Source organism: Hypanus sabinus (assembly GCF_030144855.1).
Source record: "Hypanus sabinus isolate sHypSab1 chromosome X1 unlocalized genomic scaffold, sHypSab1.hap1 SUPER_X1_unloc_2, whole genome shotgun sequence".
NCBI lineage: Eukaryota > Metazoa > Chordata > Chondrichthyes > Myliobatiformes > Dasyatidae > Hypanus > Hypanus sabinus.
This window is the reverse complement of record NW_026778968.1, coordinates 913,317-932,591: the sequence shown is the minus strand read 5'-3', so window position 1 is coordinate 932,591 and position 19,275 is coordinate 913,317. Positions and strand designations below refer to the sequence as shown.

The following is a 19,275-nucleotide window of genomic DNA, read 5'->3' as shown; positions in this document are numbered from 1 at the left end:
TGTTGTTCATACAATAAATTTAATGCTCAGTGTAATAAAGAATCTTCTGTGAATTATTGAAAAATCTTTCAAACCATTATATTAACAGAAACAAAACCCATTTGCGAACCTGGTCTTGGAAGATGTCAGCAAGAGGATTTACGATTCTGAAGGAGTTGCCATGCCCTCTGGATCTGGGAACACAGAGACAGAAAGGACAATGTCAATGCTGGTGCTCCGAGATCGGTTGGACCGTCCACGTATTGAGCTGCAGATGGCAGGTGAAATGTTTAATGGATGTTTGGATTGTGCTCAAGAGATGAGGGAAGCAAGTGGAGATGTTTGGGTTTACATTCGTAAACGCTGGTGGTAGTTGTGTACAGGCCACCTAACAGTAGTAGTGAGGTTGGGGATTGCATTAAACAGGAAATTAGAAATGCGTGCAATAAAGCAACAGCAACAAAACAAATGGGTGACTTCAATCTACATATCGATTGGGTGAACCAAATTGGTAAGGTTGCTGAGGAAGAGGATTTCTTGGAATGTATGCGGGATGGTTTTCTGAACCAGCATGTTGAGGAACCAACGAGAGAGCAGGCCATTCTAGATTGGGTATTGAGCAATGAGGAAGGGTTAGTTAGCAATCTTGTCGTGCGAGGCCCCTTGGGTAAGAGTGACCATAATATGGTGGAATTCTTCATTAAGATGGAGAGTGACATAGTTAATTCAGAAACAAAGGTTCTGAAATTAAAGAAGGGTAACTTTGAAGGTATGAGACGTGAATTAGCTAAGATAGACTGGCAAATGATACTTAAAGGGTTGACGGTGGATATGCAATGGCAAGTATTTAAAAATCGCATGGATAAACTACAACAATTGTTCATCCCAGTTTGGCAAAAGAATAAACCAGGGAAGGTAGTGCACCCATGGCTGACAAGGGAAATTAGGGACAGTATCAAATCCAAAGAAGAAACATATAAATTAGCCAGAAAAAGCGGCACACCTGAGGACTGGGAGAAATTCAGAGACCAGCAGAGGAGGACAAAGGGCTTAATTAGGAAAGGGAAAAAAGATTATGAGAGAAAGTTGGCAGGGAACATAAAAACTGACTGTAAAACCTTTTGTAGATATGTGAAAAGAAAAAGATTGGTCAAGACAAATGTAGGTCCTTTACAGACAGAAACAGGTGAATTGATCATAGGGAACAAAGACATGGCAGACCAATTGAATAACTACTTTGGTTCTGTCTTCATTAAGGAGGACATAAATAATCTTCCAGAAATAGTAGGGGACTGAGGGTCTAGTGAGATGGAGGAACTGAGGGAAATACATGTTAGTAGGGAAGTGGTGTTAGGTAAATTGAAGGGATTAAAGGCAGATAGATCCCCAGAGCCAGATGGTCTGTATCCCAGAGTGCTTAAGGAAGTAGCCCAAGAAATAGTGGATGCATTAGTGATAATTTTTCAAAACTCCTTAGATTCTGGACTAGTTCCTGAGGATTGGAGGGTGGCTAATGTAACCCCACTTTTTAAAAAAGGAGGGAGAGAGAAATCGGGGAATTATAGACCAGTTAGTGTGACATCAGTGGTGGGGAAAAATGCTAGAGTTGGTTATCAAAGATGTGATAACAGCACATTTGGAAAGAGGTGAAATCATCAGACAAAGTCAGCATGGATTTGTGAAAGGAAAATAATGTCTGACGAATCTTATGGAATTTCTTGAAGATGTAACTAGTAGAGTGGATAGGGGAGAGCCATTGGATGTGGTATATTTAGATTTTCAAAAAGGCTTTTGACAAGGTCCCACACAGGAGATTAGTGTGCAAACTTAAAGCACACGGTATTGGGGGTATGGTATTGATGTGGATAGAGAATTGGTTGGCAGACAGGAAGCAAAGAGTGGGAGTAAACGGGACCTTTTCAGAATGGCAGGCAGTGACTAGCGGGGTACCGAAAGTCTCAGTGCTGGGACCCCAGTTGCTTACAATATATATTAATGATTTAGACGAGGGAATTAAATGCAGCATCTCCAAGTTTGTGGATGACACGAAGCTGGGCGGCGGTGTTAGCTGTGAGGAGGATGCAGGGTGACTTGGATAGGTTAGGTGAGTGGGCAAATTCATGGCAGATGAATCGAGGGGATTTCAATCTCGGGGTTTCGCATTGAGGGGAGAATTGAAACCAGGTGAGTTGGGTTTGAGTGCTGAATTGGGGGCGATTGCATTGCGGGGGTTTGAATTGAGTGAGAGTTTAATCAAGTGGAGAGTTGGATGAATAAATGTGGATAAATGTGAGGTTATCCACTTTGGTTGCAAGAACAGGAAAACAGATTATTATCTGAACGGTGGCTGATTAGGAAAAGGGGAGGTGCAATGGGTGTCGTTGTACACCAGTCATTGAAGGTGGGCATGCAGGTACAGCAGGTGGTGAAAAAGGCAAATGGTATGTTGGCATTCATAGCAAAAGGATTTGAGTACAGGAGCAGGGAGGTTCTACTGCAGTTGTACAAGGCCTTGGTGAGACCGCACTTAGAACATTGTGTGCAGTTTTGGTCCCCTAATCTGAGCAAAGACATTTTTGCCATAGAGGGAGTACAGAGAAGGTTCACCAGATTGATTTCTGGGATGGCAGGACTTTCATATGAAGAAAGACTGGATCGACTGGGCTTATACTCACTGGAATTTAGAAGATTGAGGGGGGATCTTATTGAAACGTATAAAATTCTAAAGGGATTGGACAGGCTAGATGCAGGAAGATTGTTTACAATGTTGGGGAAGTCCAGAATGAGGGGTCACAGTTTAAGGATAAAGGGGAAGCCTTTTAGGACCGAGATGAGGAAAAACTTCTTCACAGAGAGAGTGGTGAATCTGTGGAATTCTCTGCCACAGGTTACAGTTGAGGCTGGTTCATTGGCTATATTTAAGAGGAAGTTAGATATGGCCCTTGTGGCTAAAGGGATCAGGGGGTATGGAGAGGAAGCAGGTACAGGGTTCTGAGTTGGATGATCAGCCATGATCATACCGAATGGTGGTGCAGGCTCGAAGGGCCGAACGGCCTACTCCTGCACCTATTTTCTATGTTTTTCTAAAGACCAGGGAAGGGATATTTGTAGGTTTGACAGCGTGCTTGAAGAGGATAAATCCCAAGGGCCTGACCAAGTGATTTTGTCTTGGATTTCGTCTAGTGGGCTGGTCTGGAAGATCGGGTCCCATGGGAGCGAGTGAGGCAGATTCAAACTTGGCTCCGAGCTAGGAAGCCACGAGGTTCTTTCTCAGAGGGGAGAGTGGTGCCCAGTGGGATCGGTGTTGGGACCCTTGTCATTCATTAGTTAGATAAATAATGAGGATGCGAATGCATGAGGCTGGACTAGTAAGTTTGTGGAGGACACAGGACTCGGGGGTGTTGTTGTCAGTGAATAAGGTTAACAACCTAAATCTTTTTTTAGTTCCTTATGAATAGGAAACCATCTCAATCAGCCTTGTGTATTTCTTTTGGGGCATGGCAGGTCGGAGAGACATCTCTACCAAAGGAGGGGTAAGGGTGCTCTTTCCCTTCACTAGCCTTCAGGTCACCCTTGGGCAAGGTGTGGTACCTGCGTAGCCCCCTCCACCCTCCCCGGCCCCGATCAGGGTCACATGAAGCCACGGGAGGGGTGGTGGACGGTCGTACGAGCAGCCGGCGCAGATCACAAGTCCTGGTTATGCAACCACTGACAGCAGGCAGGCAATCTCGGGAGAGTATTGATAATCGTCATTCTGGGATGAAGGGATTGACAATGAGGAGTGCGGGGATCCCACTGAAATCTGCTGGATTTTGAAAGTAGATAAGGTGGATGTGGAAAGGATGTTTCCTCTGGTGGGGGTATCCAGAACTAGAAGGCCCAGCCTCCGAATTGAGGGGCGACCTTTTAGAACAGAAGTAAGGAGGAATTTCTTTCAGCCAAAGAGTATAGTGTATCCGTGGAATGCTCTGCCACAGACTGCGGTGGAGGTCAAGTCTGTGGGTATATTCAAAGCTGAAGTCGATAGATTCCCAATTGGTTGGGGGAATCAAGAAATATGGTGAAAGGGCAGGTGTGTGGATTAAATGGGCTGTGGGATCAGCCATAATGGGCTGAATGGCCTAATTCTGCTCCTGTGTCTTATGCTGGGGTTGTTTGAGTTGTCGAGACACCGCCCAGAGGAAGGTGAAGGCAAACCACTTCTGCAGAAAAATTTGCCAAGAACAATCACGGTCATGGAAGGACCATGGTCACTAACGTTACAGGACACGGCACCATATGAACGAACAATTTCTTCTGGACTGCCTCCAACCTCAGTGTGTCTTTTCTCAGATAATGGGGAGGGACAAAACCTGCAATGGACGCTGTAAAACTGAAACAACAGTTCCCTCTTTCCACCCTCTGGCCATAAACAGGTGCAGGTCGGCTGCAGGGTGGATTCGAGACAAGAGATTTATAGATATGGGTGACAGGGCAAAGGTGAAAGAGTTAGCCATGACGTCACTGCATAGCCGACTCCTGTTATAATGAGTAGATTTCACATGTGGAGTTAAACAGGGACCTGTTTCTGGGTGAACTCGGGCTCCCACTGCGTGGAAAGGACCACGTTGGCATGTTGTATCCGCTGGGAATTACTCCACTGGTTTGCAAGTCGCTTTCTTGCATCTTCCTCACTGATGTTGTCTCTTTGCACAATCCTCTTCAGTACCTGGAGTATCAGACAGACAGATATCCTCGTCAGAGCCAACATAACAAGCTGCAGAAAGCACGACACAAACAAACTGAAGAAATAATCCTGAAATCGAAAGCCAAACAGATGGTGAAAAATGTAACTAACGCAGGAAATGAGTCAGTCAGACCAAAGAAATGATTGTGGGCTTAAGAAAGGTGAAGGTAAGGACCCACAGTCACCGGTCAGATCCACACCCGTGATGTCCACACAGTCACTGGTCAGATCCACACCCGTGATGTCCACACGGTCACCGGTCAGATCCACACCCGTGATGTCCACACGGTCACCGGTCAGATCCACACCCGTGACGTCCACACGGTCAGATCCACACCCGTGACGTCCACACGGTCACCGGTCAGATCCACACCCGTGACGTCCACACGGTCAGATCCACACCCATGATGTCCACACAGTCACCGGTCAGATCCACACCCGTGATGTCCACACGGTCACCGGTCAGATCCACACCCGTGATGTCCACACGGTCACCGGTCAGATCCACACCCGTGATGTCCACACGGTCACCGGTCAGATCCACACCCGTGACGTCCACACGGTCACCGGTCAGATCCACACCCGTGACGTCCACACGGTCACCGGTCAGATCCACACCCGTGATGTCCACACGGTCACCGGTCAGATCCACACCCGTGATGTCCACACGGTCACCGGTCAGATCCACACCCGTGACGTCCACACGGTCACCGGTCAGATCCACACCCGTGACGTCCACACGGTCACCGGTCAGATCCACACCCGTGACGTCCACACGGTCACTGGTCAGATTCACACCCATGATGTCCACACGGTCAGATCCACACCCGTGATGTCCACACGGTCAGATCCACACCCCTGATGTCCACACGGTCACCGGTCAGATCCACACCCGTGATGTCCACACGGTCACTGGTCAGATTCACACCCGTGATGTCCACACGGTCAGATCCACACCCGTGATGTCCACACGGTCACCGGTCAGATCCACACCCCTGATGTCCACACGGTCACCGGTCAGATCCACACCCCTGATGTCCACACGGTCACCGGTCAGATCCACACCCGTGATGTCCACACGGTCACCGGTCAGATCCACACCCGTGACGTCCACACGGTCACCGGTCAGATCCACACCCGTGACGTCCACACGGTCACCGGTCAGATCCACACCCGTGACGTCCACACGGTCACCGGTCAGATCCACACCCGTGACGTCCACACGGTCACCGGTCAGATCCACACCCGTGACGTCCACACGGTCACCGGTCAGATCCACACCCGTGATGTCCACACGGTCACCGGTCAGATCCACACCCGTGATGTCCACACGGTCAGATCCACACCCGTGATGTCCACACGGTCACCGGTCAGATCCACACCCGTGATGTCCACACGGTCAGATCCACACCCGTGATGTCCACACAGTCACCGGTCAGATCCACACCCGTGATGTCCACACGGTCACCGGTCAGATCCACACCCGTGATGTCCACACGGTCAGATCCACACCCATGATGTCCACACGGTCACCGGTCAGATCCACACCCGTGATGTCCACACGGTCAGATCCACAGCCGTGACGTCCACATGGTCACCGGTCAGATCCACACCCGTGATGTCCACACGGTCACCGGTCAGATCCACACCTCTGATGTCCACATGGTCAGATCCACACCCGTGATGTCCACACGGTCACCGGTCAGATCCACACCCGTGATGTCCACACGGTCACCGGTCAGATCCACACCCGTGATGTCCACACGGTCACCGGTCAGATCCACACCCATGATGTCCACATGGTCACCGGTCAGATCCACACCCGTGATGTCCACACGGTCAGCTCCACACCCGTGATGTCCACACGGTCAGATCCACACCCGTGATGTCCACACGGTCAGCTCCACACCCGTGATGTCCACACGGTCACTGGTCAGATTCACACCCGTGATGTCCACACGGTCAGATCCACACCCGTGATGTCCACACGGTCACCGGTCAGATCCACACCCCTGATGTCCACACGGTCACCGGTCAGATCCACACCCCTGATGTCCACACGGTCACCGGTCAGATCCACACCCGTGATGTCCACACGGTCACCGGTCAGATCCACACCCGTGATGTCCACACGGTCACCGGTCAGATCCACACCCGTGACATCCACACGGTCACCGGTCAGATCCACACCCGTGATGTCCACACGGTCACCGGTCAGATCCACACCCATGATGTCCACACGGTCAGATCCACACCCGTGATGTCCACACGGTCACCGGTCAGATCCACACCCGTGATGTCCACACGGTCAGATCCACACCCGTGATGTCCACACAGTCACCGGTCAGATCCACACCCGTGATGTCCACACGGTCACCGGTCAGATCCACACCCGTGATGTCCACACGGTCAGATCCACACCCGTGATGTCCACACGGTCACCGGTCAGATCCACACCCGTGATGTCCACACGGTCAGATCCACAGCCGTGACGTCCACATGGTCACCGGTCAGATCCACACCCGTGATGTCCACACGGTCACCGGTCAGATCCACACCTCTGATGTCCACATGGTCAGATCCACACCCGTGATGTCCACACGGTCACCGGTCAGATCCACACCCGTGATGTCCACACGGTCACCGGTCAGATCCACACCCGTGATGTCCACACGGTCACCGGTCAGATCCACACCCATGATGTCCACATGGTCACCGGTCAGATCCACACCCGTGATGTCCACACGGTCAGCTCCACACCCGTGATGTCCACACGGTCAGATCCACACCCGTGATGTCCACACGGTCAGCTCCACACCCGTGATGTCCACACGGTCACCGGTCAGATCCACACCTGTGATGTCCACACGGTCACTGGTCAGATCCACACCCGTGATGTCCACATGGTCACCGGTCAGATCCACACCCGTGATGTCCACACGGTCAGCTCCACACCCGTGATGTCCACACGGTCACCGGTCAGATCCACACCTCTGATGTCCACATGGTCAGATCCACACCCGTGATGTCCACACGGTCACCGGTCAGATCCACACCTCTGATGTCCACATGGTCAGATCCACACCCGTGATGTCCACACGGTCACCGGTCAGATCCACACCCGTGATGTCCACATGGTCACCGGTCAGATCCACAGCCGTGACGTCCACACGGTCAGATCCACACCCGTGACGTCCACACGGTCACCGGTCAGATCCACACCCGTGACGTCCACACGGTCAGATCCACACCCGTGACATCCACACGGTCACCGGTCAGATCCACACCCGTGACGTCCACACGGTCACCGGTCAGATCCACACCCGTGACGTCCACACGGTCACCGGTCAGATCCACACCCGTGACGTCCAAACGGTCACCGGTCAGATCCACACCCGTGACGTCCACACGGTCACCGGTCAGATCCACACCCGTGACGTCCACATTGTCAGATCCACACCCGTGATGTCCACACGGTCACCGGTCAGATCCACACCCGTGACGTCCACACGGTCACCGGTCAGATCCACACCCGTGACGTCCACACGGTCACCGGTCAGATCCACACCCGTGATGCCCACACGGTCACCGGTCAGATCCACACCCGTGACGTCCACACGGTCACCGGTCAGATCCACACCCCTGACGTCCACAAGGTCACCGGTCAGATCCACACCCGTGACGTCCACACGGTCAGATCCACACCCGTGACGTCCACACGGTCACCGGTCAGATCCACACCCGTGACGTCCACACGGTCACCGGTCAGATCCACACCCGTGACGTCCACACAGTCACCGGTCAGATCCACACCCGTGACGTCCACATTGTCAGATCCACACCCGTGATGTCCACACGGTCACCGGTCAGATCCACACCCGTGACGTCCACACGGTCACCAGTCAGATCCACACCCGTGACGTCCACACGGTCACCGGTCAGATCCACTCCCGTGATGCCCACACGGTCACTGGTCAGATCCACACCCGTGACGTCCACACGGTCACCGGTCAGATCCACACCCCTGATGTCCACACGGTCACCGGTCAGATCCACACCCGTGACGTCCACACGGTCAGATCCACACCCGTGACGTCCACACGGTCACCGGTCAGATCCACACCCGTGACGTCCACACGGTCAGATCCACACCCGTGATGTCCACACGGTCACCGGTCAGATCCACACCCGTGACGTCCACACGGTCAGATCCACAGCCGTGACGTCCACACGGTCACCGGTCAGATCCACACCCGTGATGTCCACACGGTCACTGGTCAGATCCACACCCGTGATGTCCACATGGTCAGATCCACACCCCCGATGTCCACACGGTCACCGGTCAGATCCACACCCGTGACGTCCACACGGTCACCGGTCAGATCCACACCCGTGACGTCCACATGGTCAGATCCACACCCGTGATGTCCACACGGTCACCGGTCAGATCCACACCCGTGATGTCCACACGGTCACTGGTCAGATCCACACCCGTGATGTCCACACGGTCACTGGTCCACACCCGTGATGTCCACACGGTCAGATCCACACCCGTGATGTCCACACGGTCAGATCCACACCCGTGATGTCCACACGGTCAGGTCCACACCCGTGATGTCCACACGGTCACCGGTCATCCACACCCATGATGTCCACACTGTCACCGGTCAGATCCACACCCCTGATGTCCACACGGTCAGCAGTCTGATTACAGGTGTGGATCTGACCTTGTGGACATCACGGGTGTGGATCTGACCGTGTGGACGTCACGGGTGTGGATCTGACCGTGTGGACGTCACGGGTGTGGATCTGACCGTGTGGACGTCACGGGTGTGGATCTGACCGGTGACCGTGTGGACATCACGGGTATGGATCTGACCGTGTGGACATCACGGGTGTGGATCTGACCGTGTGGATGTCACGGGTGTGGATCTGACCGGTGACCGTGTGGACATCACGGGGGTGGATTTGACCGGTGACCGTGTGGACATCAGGGGTGTGGATTTGACCCTGTGGACAATATAGGTGTGGATATGATCTGTAACAATGGGAACATTACAAGAGTGGCTCTAAGTCATTGGTAAGTAAATTGATTGTCATTTATTCACTGGTAATTGGGCAGAAATGCAATGTACCTCGTCCTGTGGAACAAGCACCACCCAAACCTCGTGAACCATGTCCATCCATCCAGCCTCTAGCAAAAGTGCAGCATCCACCACACACACCGATTTACCTTGCAAGAAAAAGCAAAGGGAAATTGAAAATGAATTCTCAATTAAACTGTATTAGTGTGAACGAGAAATGTCTTGTGTCGTTCTATTTCAAAACGCCAAGCTTCAATTAACACGATGAGATGTACCCTAGGCTACTGTGGGAGGCGAGAGAGGAGATTGCTGAGCTTCTGTCAATGATCTTTGCATCATCAACGGTGCCGGGAGAGGTTCTGGAGGATTGGAGGGTTGCGGATGTTGTTCCTTTGTTCAAGAAAGGGAGTGGTGATAGCCCAGGAAATATAGACCAGTGAGTCTTACTTCAGTGGTTGGTAAGTTGATGGTGAAGATCCTGAGAGGCAGGATTTATGAACGTTTGGACAGGTATAATATGACTGGGAATAGTCAGCAAGGCTTCGTTAAGGGAAGGTCGTGCCTTATGAGCCTGATTGAAATTTTTGAGGAATGGACTAAACACATTGATGAAGGAAGAGCAGTAGATTTTCAAACCACTCAGAGCAGCTGCGCAGGTTGACTCTGTGGTTAAGAAGGTGTACGGTGTATTGGCCTTCATCAGTTGTGGAATTGAATTTAGGAGCCGAGAGGTCATGTTACAGCTATATAGGACCCTGGTCAGACCCCACTTGGAGTACTGTGCTCAGTTCTGGTCACCTCACTACAGGAAGGATGTGGAAGCCATTGAAAGGGTGCAGAGGAGATTTACAAGGATGTTGCCTGGATTGGGGAGTATGCCTCATGAAAACAGGTTGAGTGAACTCGGCCTTTTCTCCTTGGAGCGATGGAGGATGAGAGGTGACCTGATAGAGGTGTACAAGATGATGAGAGGCATTTATTGTGTGGATAGTCAGAGGCTTTTTCCCAGGGCTGAAATGGTTGCCACAAGAGGACACAGGTTTAAGGTGCTGGGAAGTAGGTACAGAGGAGATGTCAGAGGTAAGTTTTTTACTCAGAGAGTGGTGAGTGTGTGGAACGGGCTGCCGGCAACGGTGGTGGAGGTGGATACGATAGGGTCTTTTAAGAGACTTTTAGATCGGTACATGGAGCTTAGAAAAATAGAGGGCTATGGGTAAGCCTACTAATTTCTAAGGTAAGGACGTGTTTGGCACAACTTTGTGGGCCAAAGGGCCTGTATTGCTGTAGGTTTTCTATGTTTCTACATAACATTTTTTTTTCGCAGCCGTTACATAGCAAGCTTGGTGTTTTGCAATGGAGCCACATGAGATTTTTGTTAACTCCATCTTTCCATATTAGGTATTAGAGGTGTTTGGTATTGGTGACATGGACGGCGTCCAGCCTCGGCGACACTCACGGCGTCCTGCGTTGGCAACACTGACAACGTTCTGTGTCAGCATTAGCAAAGTTAACGGTTCGACATTAGAGACGTTTTGTATTAACTGTGTTCAGTATTATTGATGTCAGATACCAGCGATAATCTGGAACCATTCCATAACCTAGTGATTCATGAAGTAACATTATCAACGCCTCCACACTCTGTTAAGCCGCCTGATTCAGAACCATCTGGTCCAGGCAACTCATCTGCAGTGCCTTCAGGTTTTCAGGTCTCCAAGCAACTTCTCCATAGCCATAGCAACACTTGGCTCGCTGACACTCTCGCATTTCTGGCTAGAGGGTTCCAGAAGTTTTATAAGGAGTAAAAGAGAGGCGAGGGTAGATCTCCGACCGCTGGAAAATGATGCTGGAGAGGTAGTAGTGGGGACAAGGAAACAGCAGACGAATTGAGTATTTTACATCACTGCAGACACTAGCAGTATGCCAGAAGTTTGAGTGTGTCAGGGACAGAAGTGTATGAAGTTGACATTACGAGGGAGAGCTGTGGAAGCTGCAAGTTCTGACGGTGGGTAAGTCACCTGGACCAGATGGTCTACACTCCAGGGTTCTGAAAGAGGCGGCTGAAGAGACTGCAGAGGCATAGGGAATGATCTTTCGAGAATCACTGGATTCTGGAAGACTTGAAAACTGCAAATCTCATTCTAGGGTGGAAGGCAGAAGAAAGGAATTATAGGGCCAGTTCGTCTGACTAGGAAGATGTTGGGAGTCGATAGTTACGGGTGTGGTGTCGGGGTACTTGGATAAAGTAGGCCGGAGTCAGCATGGTTTCCTCTGCAGGACAGACAAAGGAGAATCCGTGGATTTTGGGGACTCGGATTCTCAGGAGGCCTTTGACAAGGCTGCTAAATAAGTTCAGAGCCCAGTGTACGACAAGAAAGATACTCACATGGATAGAAGATTGGTCGGAGGCAAAATTGGGAATAACGGGAGCTTTTTCTACTGGCTGCCAGTGACTAATGGTGGTCTATGTTGGGAGTGATTCGTTTTCCGGTGTATGTTAATGATTTGGATGATCTGATTGGTGGCTTCTGGCTAAATCTGTAGATGATACCAAGATAAGTGAAGGGGCAGATACTAATGCCTCCACAATCTCTTTGGCCACTTCTTTCGGCCGTCTACCTTTCAGATCTTTCATTTTCCCAAGCACCTCCTCCCTAGTGATGGTAACTTCACACACTTTTGCCCCCTGACACTTCTGAACTTCTGGGATACTGCTAGTGTCTTCCACAGTGAAGAATGATGCAAAGTACTTATTCTGTTTGTCTACTATTTCCTTCTCCCCCATTATTACCTCTCCAGCATCACTTCCCAGCAGTCTGTTATCTACTCTCACCTCTCTTTTACTCTTTATCTATCTGAAAAAATTTTTGTTATCTATATTTGGCTAGCTTACCATATTATATCTTTTCCCTCCTTACGGCTGTTATTAGATGCTTTTGATGTTTTTATTAGATGTTTTTCAAAGATTCCCAATCCTCTAACTCCCCACTATTTTTTCTGAAGTTGTATGCCTTCTCTTCTGCTTCTACGCTACTTTAGGCTTGTCAGCCTCATCCTCCCTTTAGAATAGTTCTTTATCTTTGACAGGTATCCATCCTGCACCTTCTGAATTTCTTCCAGCAATTTCAGCCATTGCTGTTACCCCTGCTAGTGTCCCCTTCCATTTCACTTTGGCCAGCTCCTCTCTCACCAGCCATTGCTGTTACCCCTGCTAGTGTCCCCTTCCATTTCACTTTGGCCAGCTCCTCTCTCACGCTTCTATAATTACCTTTACTCTAATAGTGACAGTTCTGACTGTAGTTTTTCCCTCTCAAATTGCAGGGAAAGTTATATCATATTACAATTCTTTCCTCCTTGGGGTTCCTTTACCTTAACCTTCCCAATCAAATCTGGGTCATTACGTAACACCCAGTCCGCTAGTAGGCTCAACCACAATCTGCACTAAAATGCCATCTCATAGGCTTTCTACAAATTCCACTTTTGGGTTTCCAGCACCAAACTGATTTTCCTAACCCACCTGCAGTTTGTAATCCCCAGGATTATTGCAACATTCCCTGTTTTACGTGTCTCTTCTATCTGTCATTGCAATTTGACAAAGTTCAAGGTAAATTCATTATCGCAGTGTGTACAGATATACATCACCACTTACAACCCTGAGATTCATTTTCTTGCATGCATACTCAATAAATCCTTAGAATAGTAACCACAACAGAATCGATGAAATGCTTCACTTGGGCATTCAACCAGCGTGCAAAATACAAAACGAAAGGAAAAAAAAGCACTGATGATAAATAAATATCGAGAACATGAGGTGAGGAGCCCTTGAAAGTGAGGCATCTCTGACCCTGGCCCTGACCGGCAACGTACCATCTGGATGTCTTTGAGTTATGTTGTGCTTTCTCATAACTGCACAGGAATGGTCCTCTGAAATTTAGCTGCTGACACTCTCCCCCGATGAGGACTGGCTCTCGGATCTCCAGTTTCCTCTGCCTGAAGTCCTAGGCCTTGCTGACATTGAGACAGAGGCTGTAGTCACGATACCACTCAGCCAGATTTTCAATCTCCCTCGTATATGCTGATTTGTCACCAGCCCACTAGCAAACTTGAATACGGCATTGGAGCTGTTCTTAGCCGAAGTGTGAAGCGAATGGAGCAGGTTTGTGGTGCACCTGTGCCGATAGAGGTCGTGGAGAAGGTCTCCGCTCGCACTGACTGGGGTCTGCAAGTGAGCGAGTCAAGGGTCCAATGGCTCAAGGAGGTGTTGGGGCCCGGCTGTGGAAGTGTACTAATCAGTTTTGAAGGGATGATGGTATTGGATGCTGAGCTGTCGTCGATAAAGAGCATCCTGATGTGTTCGTCTTTGCTGTGCAGATGTTCCAGGGTTGAGTGAAGAGGCAGTGAAATGGCATCTGCTGTGGACCTGTTGCTTGGGTAGGCAAACTAGAGTGGATCCAAGTCTTTTCAGGCAGGAGTGTACAAGTTTCCTCACCAACCTCTTAAAGCACTTCATCACTGTGGCTGTACATGTTACTGGACGATAGTCATTGAGGTAGGTTAACACATTCTTTTTAGGCACCGGTACAATTGAATCCTACTGCAGCAGGTAGGTACCTGAGTCTGCCAAAGTGAGAGGTTAAAGGCATCGGTGAACACTCCAGATAGTTGATCAGCACGGGTCTTTAATACTTGGCCAGGTACCCCATCTGGGACGAATGGTTACTGTGGGTTCACCCTCCTGAAGGATGCTCTCACATCGGCCTCGGAGCCTGAAATCACAGGGTCGTTGGGGGTCTATGGTTGTTTCTGGAAGTTCCTCCATACCTTGACAGTCGAAGCGAGCCCAGAAGACGCTGAGGTCATCCGGGAGGGAGACCTTCTTGTCGTCTGTGTTGCTTGTTTTCACTAGTAACAGCATTTAAACCCTGCCACAGCAGTCGCGCATCCGTCAGGGATTCACGTTTGGTCTGGAATCGCCACGTAACTTGTGAGATGCCTTTCCAGACCTGAATACCACCGATCTGACCCTCAGCAGATTGGGGATCTCATGGTTTATCCACAGCTTGACTCTGACTGAACTGTGGAGACACTCATCTACGACTTTTTTTTTTAAAACATAAAGTCTGCGACAACCATGATCCTCTGATGAATCCTTGAATGTGGTGCACTCCACCAACTTGAAACAACCCCACAGCCGCTCCTCTGCCTTCAGCGACCACCCCTTTGTTGTCCTCATCTCTGGGGCCTCGCTCTTCAACCTCTGCCTGTAATCAGATAGGAGAAGGATCAGCTTTCCGGGCATGGAACAGTAGGAGCTCCTTATAGCAGTGGTCGAGCGTGTTGGGACCCCTGGTGCTGATGATAACTGGGCAGAGATCTCTTCGAACAAGTTCGAGTGAAGTGCTGTTTGTTTGGTGATGGCAGCATTCAATATCTCGACAGCCTGATTAACTCAGCCTCCGGTAGTATGTGAACTGTGGTCAGGATCACGGGGAGAACTCTCTCGGTCAGTAGGTGTTGGCACTTAATCCAGGTCGGGAGGACAAATGTGTGGCAAAACTGCCCTGTCCGAGCACCACTAAGAGTTTATCATGAAACACAGACACCAAACTTTCGCCTTCACAGATCAGCAGTTCGGTCCATCTTCACTGTCACCTTGTCGTGGTGCAGAAGCTTTGTGGTTCTGACTGTGACTTAGCAGCAGTTCAATGCAATATATAAAAGGAGGGAATAAATAAATAAGATTATAATAATAAATAGTAAATCAATTACAGTATATGTATATTGAATAGATTAAAAACTGAAATACATATTAATAAAGTGAGTTAGTGTTCATGAGCTCAATATCCACTTAGAGGGCAGAAGGGAAGAAGCTGTTCCTGAATCGTTGAGTGTGTGTCTTCAGGCTCCTGTACATCCTCCCTGATGGCAGAGGGGAAGAAGCTGTTCCTGAATTGTTGAGTGTGTGTCTTCAGGCTCCTGTACCTCCTCCCTGATGGAAGAGGGGAAGAAGCTGTTCCTGAATCGCTGAGTGTGTATCTTCAGGCTCCTGTACCTCCTCCCTGATGGCAGAGGGGAAGAAGCTGTTCATGAATCGTTGAGTGTGTGTCTTCAGGCTCCTGTACCTCCTCCCTGATGACAGAGGAGAAGAAGCTGTTCCTGAATCGTTGAGTGTGTGTCTTCAGGCTCCTGTACATCCTCCCAGATGGCAGAGGGGAAGAAGCTGTTCCTGAATCATTGAGTGTGTGTCTTCAGGCTCCTGTACCTCCTCCCTGATGGCAGAGGGGAAGAAGCTGTTCCTGAACCGCTGAGTGTGTGTCTTCAGGCTTCTGTACCCCCTCCCTGATGGCAGAGGGGAAGAAGCTGTTCCTGAACCGCTGAGTGTGTGTCTTCAGGCTCCTGTACCTCCTCCCTGATGGCAGAGGGGAAGAAGCTGTTCCTGAATCGCTGAGTGTGTATCTTCAGGCTCCTGTACCTCCTCCCTGATGGCAGAGGGGAAGAAGCTGTTCCTGAATCGCTGAGTGTGTGTCTTCCGGCTCCTGTACCTCCTCCCTGATGGCAGAGGGGAAGAAGCTGTTCCTGAATCACTGAGTGTGTATCTTCAGGCTCCTGTACCTCCTCGCTGATGGTAACAGTGAGAAAAGGGCATGCCCTGGGTGCTGCAGGCCCTTAACAACGGACGCTGCCTTTCTGAGACACCGCTCCCCGAAGATGTCCTGGGTAATTTGTAGGCCAGTACCCAAGATGGAGCTGACTAACCTTCTGCAGCTCCTTTCGGTCCTGTGCAGTAGCCCCTCCCCCACCCATCCCAGACAGTGATGCAGCCTGTCAAAATGCTCTCCACAGTACAACTATAGAAGTTTTTGACTTTATTTATTGAAATACCAAATCTCTTCAAACTCCTAATGAAGTATAGTCACTGTCTTGCCTTCCTTATAACTGCATCGATATGTTAGGACCAAGTTAGATCCTCAGAGATTCTGACACCCAGGAACCTGCTCACTCTCTCCACTTCTGATCCCTCTACAAGGATTGGTATGTGTTACTTCATCTTACCTTCCTGAAGTCCACAATCGGCTCTTTCGTCTTACTGACGTTGAGTGCCAGGTTGTTGCTGTGGCACCACTCCACTAGTTGGCGTACTTTGCTCCTGTATGCCCTCTCGTCACCACCTGAGATTCTACCAACCACGTGTATATAGGGAGTAGAGCAGTGGGCTAAGCACACACCTCTGAGGTACGCCAGTGTTGATCATCAGTGAGGAGGAGATGTTATCACCAATCCGCACAGACTGTGGTCTTCCAGTTAGGAAGTCGAGGTTCCAATTGCTGAGGGAGGTACAGAGGCCCAGGTTCTGCAACCTCTCAATCAGGATTGTGGGAATGATGGTTTTAAGTGCTGAGCTATAGTCGATGAACAGCATCCTGACATAGGTGTTTGTGTTGTCCAGGTGGTCCAAGGCTGTGTGAAGAGCCATTGAGATTGCATCTGCTGTTGGCCTACTGTGGTGATAGGCAATATGCAATGGGTCCAGGACCTGGGGAGGTTGGACCTCCTGCACATTAAAGATGAATCCACCTCATGGTTGCTCATTACTGAGTAGGTGAACCGTGCTTTCTCTATAACTGCGATGCTCTATTCTGAACTCCATTGTTGGTTTTCGCTTGTATTACCTCGATGCAATGAAATGATCCGTCTGCATGCCTTGCAGAACGAAGCTTTTCACCGTACACGTGACAATTCCAGTTCGGTCCTTAGCACTCACCCTCTGAACCAGCCTGGCTGATCATCTGTTTGACGAGAGCTGCAGTCTCTGGCCACACAATGCTGGTTAGACGTTTTAGTTTCTCCTGAAAGAGAAAAACAGGCAGCCATCAAGAAACATTTTCTTGGGGAAGTGCGAGTCAAACCCCTTATGATACCCCCAGTAATAGACAGAGTAATGGTTCAAGTAGTTGAGAAGTGTTCAACGATTCAGAAACTTGTGTTCACATACCACCTTTCAAACCCAAGCACAAGGCATCGTTAGCAACAAAAATACTCACAATGAGTCACATGAGGACATAATAGGACAGATACTCACTGGAATTCAGAAGAATGAGTGGTGACACTGAAACCTATCAAATGTTGAAAGGCCTTGATAGAGCGGAGATGGAAAGGATGATTCCTATAGTGGGGGAGTCTAGGACCAGAGGGCAAGTGGATGTGGTTGGGAAGTCTAGGACCAGAGGACAACAGCTTCAGAATAGAGGGGTGTCCTTTTAAAACAGAGATGAGGAGGAATTTCTTTTTGCAAAGAGTGGTGAATCTGTGGAATTCGTCACCAGAGGCGGCTGTGCAGGTCAAGTCATTGGGTATACTCCAGGCAGAGGCTGGTAGATTCTTGATTAGGCTTGAAGGGATACCGCGAGAAATTGGGAGATTGAGGTTGAGAGGATTAGCCATGATGGAATGGCAGAGCAGACATAACATAACATATAACAATCACAGCACGGAAACAGGCCATCTCAGCCCTCCTAGTCCGTGCCGAACTCTTAATCTCACCTAGTCCCACCTACCCGCACTCAGCCCATAACCCTCCACTCCTTTCCTGTCCATATACCTATCCAATTTTACCTTAAATGACACAACTGAACTGGCCTCTACTACTTCTACAGGAAGCTCATTCCACACAGCTATCACTCTCTGAGTAAAGAAATATCCCCTCGTGTTTCCCTTAAACTTCTGCCCCCTAACTCTCAAATCATGTCCTCTCGTTTGAATCTCCCCTACTCTCAATGGAAACAGCCTATTCACGTCAACTCTATCTATCCCTCTCAAAATTTTAAATACCTCGATCAAATCCCCCCTCAACCTTCTACGCACCAATGAATAAAGACCTAACTTGTTCAACCTTTCTCTGTAACTTAATTGCTGAAACCCAGGTAACATCCTAGTAAATCGTCTCTGCACTCTCTCTAATTTATTGATCTTTCCTATAATTCGGTGACCAGAACTGTGCACAATATTCCAAATTTGGCCTGACCAATGCCTTGTACAATTTTAACATTACATCCAAACTTCTGTACTCAATGCTCTGATTTATAAAGGCCAGCGTTCCAAAAGCCTTCTTCACCACCCTATCTACATGAGACTCCACCTTCAGGGAACTATGCACTATTATTTCTAGATCTCTCTGTTCCACTGCATTCCTCAATGCCCTACCATTTACCCTGTATGTTCAATTTGGATTATTCCTGCCAAAATGTAGAACCTCACACTTCTCAGCGTTAAACTCCATCTGCCAACGTTCAGCCCGTTCTTCTAACCGGCATAAATCTCCCTGCAAGCTTTGAAAACCCACCTCATTATCCACAACACCTCCTACCTTAGTATCATCGGCATACTTACTAATCCAATTTACCACCCCATCATCCAGATCATTTATGTATATTACAAACAACATTGGGCCCAAAACAGATCACTGAGGCATCCTGCTAGTCACCGGCCTCT

At 49.5% G+C, this 19,275-nt stretch overlaps 1 protein-coding gene across 4 annotated transcripts in view; it reads right to left on the bottom strand.

Moving 5' to 3' along the window:
* Positions 1-19,275, bottom strand: part of coasy (CoA synthase) — a 60,545-nt gene continuing 41,270 nt past the window's right edge. For 3 of the 4 annotated variants that reach the window (XM_059957809.1, XM_059957808.1, XM_059957810.1), the window contains exons 7-10: positions 17,549-17,633; positions 9,841-9,938; positions 4,541-4,687; positions 1-173 (exon numbers count right to left, since the gene is read on the bottom strand). In XM_059957809.1, the coding sequence (XP_059813792.1) occupies positions 126-173; positions 4,541-4,687; positions 9,841-9,938; positions 17,549-17,633 (378 nt within the window). In that variant the 3' untranslated portion in view covers positions 1-125. The remainder of the gene's footprint in view (positions 174-4,540; positions 4,688-9,840; positions 9,939-17,548; positions 17,634-19,275) is intronic. The other variant, XR_009509217.1, reaches the window with a different exon arrangement.